Below are 10,599 nucleotides of genomic sequence, written 5' to 3'. Positions count from 1 at the left end.
TTAATTGAACAATAATTAATTTCTAGGGATAATGAACCCATCAGAATTATAAATCTTAAAAGCGGAGTTTGACGAGCTATTTTTCGCATTTTTATTTTGGTTCGGTTGTTAATTAATAGTGTACTAATTACGTCTTTGTGGGCTTTGGCAGGTTACACAAAACCTTGCTTTACGCGCTCGCAGCACAGACGTGGAAAGAAAATCATTGATTTGCAGTAAATCCCGGACTTATCTTATCTCACATCAGAAATAGTTGGCTGTAGCGCCATCCCATGTTCAAACCAAAAATGATTAAATTCGCGCATATATACTATATATATATTACGCAAATTGGTTGTGATAAAAAATAACAAGAACAGTATCACGTGATTGGCAGTGATACAACACTTAATTCAATGCACGCCGAAATGTTGTTTGAACAACACTTAACGCAAGGTTATTTTGTAATCAACCTAAGTTCACAATGACGTCATTAGTACAATTTAAACAGTCGATCCGTGAAAAAATACGAAAACTACCTCGTTAAACTCTGCTCACGGCACTTAATAAGTGTTACTTATTATAATTATTCATCGATGTTCTGGTCATTAAGTTTATTTTTTGCGAAGCAACAATACATCATGAAAACATGACATTGATATAGTTAGCAATTTGCGATGGGTATGTATGTTACAGTAACAATGCCTCGCTAACCACCAAACATTTTGTTAACATACTAATTCGATTGATGTTAAATGCTGCCGAAATTTCGAGATTTAATATTTGTTGTCATGGGATTCCGTATGTTATAGCCAGTCAGGAAATATATTATTATCTATGCGGGTAACTGGTTCATCATTATTTTGTGTACAATAAGTACAGTTTTAGTGACCATGCCACTGTCACTTCACATGACGTTGGGGAAAACATTTTTTGTTGCAACATTGCGAGTTATCCAAATAAGAATAGGAAATAATACATCTATAATAACAAAATTCTTTTCTACAACAACATCGATGCACTAACACATTCAAAATTGCAATTGATGAACACAACATGATGATACGATAAATTGAACGACTCGGGACGCAGCAGCAGCCTGAACAGACACTCTCAACAAGACACAGTGCTATAGCTAGCTAGTAAATACACAATATCAATATAATATCAGTATTAAATAGTCATATACTTACCTAGCAACTTCGCCGAACAGTTTCGATGCACTAATACCATTTCAATCGGCGACGGATATGCTATGCAATTGATATATAAAAGTACGGCAAATGAATTGAGCCCCGTGATTAACTATGGCTGAAAGGACAGCTGATTTTAATACCCCCTAAGTTAGCGTCACTGTGACTGCGTCAAAAAGATGACAATTCGGTCGGAATTTTGCGCAAGCAAAGACAAGTTAAATTAAACAAAACAAATTACTCCAAATTATATGCAAATTGTCAATAATTATACAGAATTATGAGATTTATTAATTTGTGCAGAACAAATAATACCAAAAAGCAAGAGAACATTGGTTTTAATTTTCGCGGGTACCAAAATAGTAGCTATTACCAAAATAGTGGCTCAACATAGCGCATGACAGACAAAATTCCAAATCTTATTTTAATCTGGTTGATGCAAACCTAATAGATTTGTTTCATTCGTGGCTCGACTTTCAATATATTTTAGAGTATATAATATTTAAGAAATAATCTTCATCTTTGTGTTCAGCGTCATAATAATATTTGCAGACAACTAGTGGGTCGTTATTGATTTGATATACCCTTAACCATATAATTGTTCTTCAATATCCATCAATACAAGCGTGTGCACCGAATGGGAACTCCTTTTTCTTGAAACCCATCTATATACAAGTACCAGTTGGGTCCCTTTGTTTCGCATTATATATCTTTTACACTAATTAGACTATAGTTAATGATAAATGATGCCATTTGTGCATATAGTAGTAATAACTTACGCAAACGATATCTAAATTGATAATCATTACAATTACTTCACAACCCAATAAACACAATGAAACGATCGACAACAAGTAAGAGAAAGACATGGATGAAGTTGTGTCAAGTGTCGGAAGAAGTTAGCACATCCACAAATTGCATATATCATTTTTAGATTTATTTGACAGTTGTATTATGCCAGCATTTCAACTGCGTGAAAACGGGCTTCAAATGTGTACTAAGGCCACGACCTAAAACAGTGTAAACGGTAGTATAATTGTAATAAAACAGCACATAGTATAATGGTTGACAAATATTCCGCAGGCACAAAAAATATAGCTACTACCGCAACATAGTACACAGTCAGAGTAGCAAAATGAAATTAAATCAATTAATACCTTGATGTAGTATTTACGTTTTTGTCCAACATATATGACCAGACACCCTTCTGCACGTTCACAAATGTGATTATAATACCACAACAACGTCCTCCTGATCTCTATCAGATAAAATGAACAAAAACAATTAATCCCGTGCAACTCAGTCCGAAAATAATAAATTCATAATAGCAAAATGAAATTAAATCAATTAATACCTTGATGTAGTATTTACGTTTTTGTCCAACATATATGACCAGACGCCCTTCTGCAAGTTCACAAATGTGATTGTAATACCACAACAACGTCCTCCAGATATCTATCCGATAAAATGAACAAAAACAATTAATCCCGTGTAACTCAGTCCGAAAATGATAAATTCATAATATCTTGTACTTCGCCTAATTTTCTTGTGCATCGCTTTAATTCCCAAAAGTCTGCCTGGTCCACGCATTTCCTCCTGTACAGTACCACAAAAAATGAATAATACCTTAATATAATACACTTGTGAACTGTTTGCTGAGTAGTTGTGCTGTTAATTATTTTGTTCAATAATTATTGTATCCTGCAACCCAACGGTACGTCATCGGGCGATACTTGTTGATATCTCAAAATTCGACATGCATTCATTCTGCGTTTCAGTATAGGCACGGTAAAGTAGATCACACGTGTAAGATGTCAAATATATTTACATATAGTCATCAATGGCAAATAACCGGTTGAATTACGAAGTACTTTATGAATCGGTACTTTACCGATGAACATTGCAATGCAATCCAGTCAGATAAAATCACTGAAATATTTCAATCAGAATGTCATTTTGAAGTTCCACACTATGTTTAATAACGACATATAAACTGCAAAGTATTCCTTTGACTATAATTGACAATTCATCGCTGGTTATAGTGGTCAAGTTTGTGTAAATGCTTACCTCCATCTGATGCCAAAATCTGCCAGCAATATAACTCTGCTTTTTCCTTAAACTATTAGGTTTTTAATAAATTCTGACAGCTCCATTACTGCAAACATTTTTTTTTATTATTGTAAGGCAACAAGTTTTGTCGAGTAGAACAAGACGATTTTTAGATACTATCAAAATAAAAAAAAATGTTCGTACAGGACGTTTGTTATTTTACATGGGACCATCACAGTTACTATAACAGTCGGTTTTAAAACTTCTACCAGTCGGTTTTAAAACATCAGCTAAATCAGCCATTTCTTTAACTGACTTGGGTGAACTTCACCTATGAAAATTGACAACTCTTTACCAAAGTACTCATCAATTGATCTATCATCACAAAGTCCTTAGCTCCATCAAAACTCCTAACAACTTAAAAAACAGCTCTACCCATCAGTCAAAATAACTACGTAATTTAGCTGCTAATTGTGAAATGCTCTCTCCACCTTCTGTCCTACTAGTTCGAAATCTCTTTCTATATTCGTCTTGATTCATATCATAAATACGATAACTAAATTCAATAACATTAGGGATTGCCTTGGGAAGTGTGCATTGGTGATGACTCACAGTTCCAGGATGTAGAAATGGATGACAGTCAATGGTTTCTGCAACACAACACTGACGAAATATAGGAGTCTTACTTGCAGAGGAACGCTGTTATTCTGGAGGAGGACACCACTGAAAGCAGGAGATCGCAGAGCACCTCATACAGCTCAAGTCTCACATAATGATGATTGAAGCCTGTATCACTCGATTCACAATATAATAACACACAAGGTACATAGTGAAAATGATGGACCCCCAACTGTCCTCAGTTTGTACAGTTTATAGGTATAAATGGCCCAGATTTAGGAACACCACCTGCGTTTCCATATATCAGAATGTGTTTTTGCTAGAAGCTGTCCCACGTAGGCAAGTCAGAAGAACATAATCATCTTTTATCATTCAAATAATAGCACACTTGGTAGATTCCAATTGTCCTTCCAAAGTTATAAAAATCCTTTGTTATGTAAATCGCAACGCTTGGTGGATTCAAATTGTCCTTCAAGATTGGTAAACAAGTATGGCCTATCAATCACCTTTATGGCCGTTATCACACGGCAATGCACATCGATTTCAATGCTAGTATGGTATAGACAAGACAATAGTACTGGAAATGATTTACACACACACCAAAATATCGAGTTAAGTCAAAGCTCCTGGCTTTAATACCTCTCAAAATAAATTACAAGAAATAAAGCACAGAAAAATACAATGAATAAAGTCACGAACACAGGGGATTGCTTAGGGATGTGTGCATTGGTGATAAGTCACAGTCCCAGAATGTATTAATGGACGACAGACAATGGCTTCTGCAACACAACAACGAAGAAATACAGTAGTCTTGCTTGCAGAGGAACGCTGGTATTCTGGAGGGCATCGCTGGAGGCAGGAGATCGCAGAGCAGTTCATACAAGTCTCACAGAATGATGATTGTAGCCTGTATCACTTGTCATACAATATCGTAGCAGATACCACCTGGGTACCCACATGAGCCAATCAGAATGTGATCTTGCTAGCAGCTATGTACGTTACGTAGGCAACTCAGTAAATCATAAACATTCTTTGTTACTCAAATAACAACACACTTGGTTGATTACTATTCAACACCCTTTGTAAATCACTAGCACACCTGGTAGATTCCAACTGTCCTTCCAGAGTTGAAAATAAGTATAATCAGTCAATCACCTTTATCACACGACAATGCACAATGTTTCCTGCCATGATTCCATCCACTTCTACTTTCTGGGTGTGAGGTAATATGACAAAACATGAAGTAAAGGATGCTGACACACATATACTCAAGTACTGCAGGCCTAATACATGACATATTCTGGCACTCAAGAAGAAATGAAATAAATATATAATTATACAATTACCTATATATTGTATGCTTATCAACTGTACTTGTATTGACATCACACACAGAATTTACAGAATACACAGTTCAAAAAACCTTCCATATGTTGTATCTGTTGTGCTTAATAAACTCGTCCAATAAGATTAAAATCTTGCCCAAACATTTGAAATCGTTGAGTATCGTTGGGCTTGATTAGAAATTGTGTGCCGGACTTATTGTGTGCCCGGGTATCAAGAAATAGTAAAACGGGTATGTCAAAAGAAATCAAGGTAGAAATTGTCTTCAGTATTTAAAATATCAAATTCGACCTATCTATTTAATATTTGCTTTGAATGAAGTGTCTAGCTAATATTTCAAACACTGGGAGCTGTCAGCTCACCACCTCATTGACGGAATGCATAAATACACCAAACTCGTGCCACTTGATATTCATATGGACCATTCATTTATTTGGTCATTCATCCATAGATATTATTACAAATGATAAAAACACGTTAAAACGGGCGCAAGACATTACATATACATAACGCCCGCACCTGGTAGCCAATTACCCAGGGACCTTGCAACATCCACATATACCTTCCTATACACTCCAGTTGCCTAGGTGCAATAAATACATACGTGACAGTTAATCAAAAGAGAAACGAGGGGCAGTTGGACTATTCGACTGCACTGAAGGTACAAAAGTCATTGTTGTGTAACACTTGGAAGAAAAATAATACGAACATAAAACTGGGAATGAATATTAACCAGAATTGATAAATGTAAATTCCGTTGATTGGTAGTTTGTTGAGATGATGCCAGTTTGCAAGAACAAACCTCCCCCAGCCAATCTTACTTAGAATCTTCGATTTAGTTTCACCTCTACAACGTCACCATATACCAGTTTCAAATATCCCTCAGATTTCAGACGAAATTCGATAAGCTCAACCATTACAAGTGTAGACTTCACTCCTGTTAGAACGTTTCACCCGATGCGACAGAAATGCCGCACAATCCTTTGATCCGCTCGCTAGTCCAACTTCCTTAGCGATCGTTCGCAAGAGGCGAATATTATTGCATCTACACCGGTCACTGAATCATCTAGGAAAGTGTCTGTGTAACTTGAGAGTGTAACTTTACAATTGTGGTAGCATTTTGAGATTTAATCAATATATGAACGTGAACGTTTTGCTCTAGGACTGTAAGTCATGTCTACCGCAGTTACATCAGTAGCGATGACACAATATTGAACCACTGAATGTTTCCCAATTCATACATAAACAAATGGCCACGCTGTGACTTATCGTGTACATGAAATATAGCTTTAATTACATGAAATCACAATCAATTACAAGCACAATCAAGGGATCACAAACGCTTTCTATTGAGCGACCATGAACTTAGTAACACCAATGTTATTTCGGTGTTCGACGAAGCTTGGTGGTATCACTCCTCTTTATCATTCCCTGTAAAAAAATGGTGTTTTATATAACAACGTGTTCTAGAAAATGAGGCTGCTAAAGCAATAGAAAATACTAAAATATTTGTCATAACAACGTTAGAAAAAATAGTTTTTGCATCGAACATCGTTTAGAAAGAAAGGTTTTTATTTGTTTACTTGCCACAATAACTGCAATATTCATAACTCGTCGTATATACAGACAGTATGTTTCATATGGCTCACCTTGTATCAAAGGGTGAAATTACTATTCTGTTTGAAATTTTCGTTGTTGAATCGAGTTATACATGTTCTGGCTGATGTGCAATAGCTGTCGCACACATACATACTTATATTATTGTAATAACAATCTACTTACCATTCGCCTCTTTCATTGACTCTTGCCATATATCCGGTAATTTTTTTTCAAGATCATTTCGTCCAATTTGATTCAAATATTTCCCAAGCAATTTGCAATCATTGTCATTTTCATGTATCATGTTGTGTTCGTGAAGAAGCCATATCAATTTTATAGCGTTCGGTATAGCTTCCAGCTTTGCTTTTCCAATTTTAGAGCACCTTATAACATCTTTCAATTTGCTTAATTCTTCTGTGAAAACATTACAAGACATCTCGTAACATGATTTCACATCATATAATAGTGGAAACAACTCAACAAACAAATTGTCATACTCACCTAAGTCCAAATCTTGTCCGACCTTATTTGCAAAAATTCCAATTGGCTTTTGATTATGTTGGCCTAGTGTTGAATGTGGATAGAAGACTCATTAGGTATTGCTAACATTTATGGAAAGCAACAATATAAATAGATAATATACTGTATGAATTGTATCATTATTTGGCCATTTCTATCAAGGGTTAATTTTTCTCATTTTCTGCCCGAATGTACTTTTTTTGACATAATATTTACTAATAAAATAACACTTCTAATGAATGTTTTCATGAAGGCATTTTTAACTCAATGACTGTATCAGCCTATATTTATGCCTATACCAGTATATTGATATATTGGCTGATAATGCACAGTTACTTTAAACAAAATGACCCTGGAACATGAATTGACTACAGGTTTATTGCGGAAATACATGAAATCGGTAGGTAGTATTTGATTTTTAGGGAAATATAGTGGTTGAATTTTGAAACAAATATTGGAAAATTGTACTGGTAAACATGTCGTGTCTTGCGTTTTGTGACTTTGAAATGAATTACCGTAACGGAACGCCAACAAAGAAAACCCGATTTGTAAGTATAATTGCTGACCCACTAGATGAGATTGACGGATTGGAGGACGAAAAATATGCGAAAAATAACTACGAGGCACAGGAAAATGTAAGCAACCAATGACAACCGGAGTCCTGTAGCGGCCTTTCGAATTTTACCCGACAAAATTGCACCCGGGTAATTGCCATATGTTTCAATGATCACGTGATAACCCATAATTCGAAGTCGATATATGGTATTGTAATTCTCCACTAGGGGTAAATAAATTAGACGAGATGCGACAAAGCATATCATGTACGTATCCTGTAACAAAAAAGAGGCGAGCATCCGAGCTTATACCAACAAACCTATCTCAGAACAACGACAAAACTAGTCAGGCATACTGTCACAAAAACCTTGGTTATACAAAAAATGTATCCAGGTCAGATGTTGGGTCTGAGATCGCCGCGCAGGTCACCGTACATGATACACCGCCACGTCCCGCCATGTCTCAAACTTCGATCGAACCATACCGCTGAACGTCGAATATCCACAGTTACAAGTAGTATAATCAGTCAGACATCTAATTTATTTCACAACTGTATATTCAATGGAACAATTACAGTCCAAATTATACAAAAAACCGGAATGAAAACGTGGGAAATCTGTTGATTTCATGATCAAATTGTACACGACTATGTATTTCAAATGGAGTCGGTAAAAGGTCAGTTCTATTCACTGTGGGTACGTTTCGTTTGCACGCGGAATACAAGAAGTTTGTACTTAATTTGAACTGTGTTGCGTGTGTATTTTTTGTGTGTTGAATACACAAAACTTCATGTGTATAACTACATACTGTTTTTATCAATATTCATGTTCAAGGGCCATAGGCATGCTCATTAAAGTAGATGCAAGTAAACTCTTTTTTACTCGTTTTATCGAATTGTCAATATACTGGTATACTGCGGCTCGTGCATATATGTTTATTATTGTGCAATATCTCGTGGTATACCCGCCTTGAGTGGAGGCTATTGCTCAATTAGTTCATCATTCAAACATGCATGTTAGATTGTTGATACCGACAACATCCAATTTATTTACGTTTAAAATGTGAAAATGGCATACTTTCTGAAGGAATACATGGCAACTCTGGACGAGATGAAAATGATGCAGGTTGTTCTGTGTTTGATTCTGTCTTACAATACAACATAGCCCATTTTCAGTGGGAATTTGTTTGCGGGGTTAAGATAATTAAGAAATGGTATGGTGATAAAGGGTATATTGCAATAAACCACAAGCGTACGCTTATGTGCATTGCTTTGTTGATGTTTTCCAATTATGGGCTCCTGTAGGATAATTCATTAGTTTGAATTAATGAACTTAAATTAATGTTTCAGTTAATAATGCATACATGTATAATGATGTGAATTATAGGTTGAGATAGAACCAAATACATCCCTTACTGATACGAAACTGTGACGCAAAAAGGTATAACAATAGAAAAGTCATTTGCCAAGTTATGGTTTTACGATATTTATTATGCTAATGGCTAGATAATAGTGTCTGGAAAATTTGGAATCTAATGAAAAACTTGTAGAACGATGCACTGGCAGTTTTGAATTACAATAACGAACGACATGTGCAGCACAAAACACTTTTAGAACACTGAACTGATCTTTCCAACGCCCTAGTTGCTTAAGATTCCTGGTGAATCAGTAAAAAAATTTCTAAACTGTGTTTCCCAAATTTTAGTGGCTTATTTCACAAGCCAAACGTCAAGCACGACTTTCGAAGATTATTGCACGCCTAAAATAGCTGTCTCACGATATTGTGCAATTTGACGTACACAACAATTTGATCTTCTGACTCATTTCTATTTCATCATACATACAATGTAATACTAATAATTCCAGAAACCATTAATTCAATTTTAATTTTGTTTCAAGAATTAATTTGTCTTCGTTCTGATGTTTAACAAGTTTGCGTTGGATATAGTGTTAACAAATTATTAAAATGCATGACAAAAAGCAAATAATCACAATTATTCATAGCAAGTGACTTGCATTTTTCATTTAAAGCCTTTTTATTTGTTATATCACATAACAAGTAGGTTCATTTGTTGACGTAATTAAATTATTTTTCCCATTTTTGACACCTAAGTATTTTCCCACAGAGGTGCTACAGTATTACATTTTGAGTATTTAACCGCTGGCCTAGTTTCATATTGCCTCAGTTTAAATATCAATGCTTGAGCTTTTATTTTACCGGACAGAGTAAATTCTTACCTGCATTAAAGTTAGCCATCAAGTTTTCCGATTCACGATGATCATGCTTCCGTGATATGAAAATAATAAATAAGAATTGATTTACTCTACAAAAACCATAATTTGCAGTTAAATGGAACCAGATAAAATAATATTGCATTGTGCTATTTAGCCAGAGTTGGTACATTGTCATGATTGGAAGTATTTCGTTGTAACCTATGTTTATTCTGAAGGTAAATATTTGGATATTTATGATCCTTTTTGTTCAACTCATTATAACCTGTAAATATTGATTGATTTATTTTTTAAATAAATACTCACATCCATGGTAGTTCTTCTTTTCTTTAATATAAAATATATTATGAATATACAAAACAAAGTAGTAGATATTATCAGAGCACTAATGCTTATCCAAATGTTCGTTACCGTCTGTGTTGATGAATGACTGGACTCTTTAAGAAAAATAGGTATTTGTATTATTAATATTAATGCAAGGGGTGAAACTAATATTATGAAAACAAATTTATG

At 35.0% G+C, this 10,599-nt stretch overlaps 1 protein-coding gene across 1 annotated transcript; it reads right to left on the bottom strand.

Moving 5' to 3' along the window:
• Positions 1 to 6,448: 6,448 nt before the first annotated feature.
• LOC144354685 (uncharacterized) lies at positions 6,449 to 10,111 on the bottom strand. The gene is made up of 4 exons (XM_078010352.2): positions 10,093 to 10,111; positions 7,284 to 7,346; positions 6,966 to 7,196; positions 6,449 to 6,614 (listed from the first exon to the last, which is right to left on the bottom strand). Exons 1-4 carry the CDS (start codon positions 10,109 to 10,111, stop codon positions 6,595 to 6,597), a joined length of 333 nt encoding a protein of 110 aa, XP_077866478.1. The 3' UTR covers positions 6,449 to 6,594.
• Positions 10,112 to 10,599: the final 488 nt, after the last annotated feature.

The sequence above is a fragment of the Saccoglossus kowalevskii genome, chromosome 5 (genome assembly GCF_978046115.1).
Source record: "Saccoglossus kowalevskii chromosome 5, keSacKowa6.1, whole genome shotgun sequence".
Lineage (NCBI taxonomy): Eukaryota > Metazoa > Hemichordata > Enteropneusta > Harrimaniidae > Saccoglossus > Saccoglossus kowalevskii.
Note: the sequence above shows the minus strand (reverse complement) of the source record. Positions and strands in the feature narration are given on the sequence as shown.

Excerpts from the sequence above, each read along its gene's own strand:
- LOC144354685 (XM_078010352.2), bottom strand. Across the intron at positions 7,197-7,283 it reads CGGACAAGATTTGGACTTAG|AAGAATTAAGCAAATTGAAA; the intron begins GTGAGTATGACA and ends ATGTTTTCACAG. Across the intron at positions 6,615-6,965 it reads GTCAATGAAAGAGGCGAATG|GGAATGATAAAGAGGAGTGA; the intron begins GTAAGTAGATTG and ends ATTTTTTTACAG.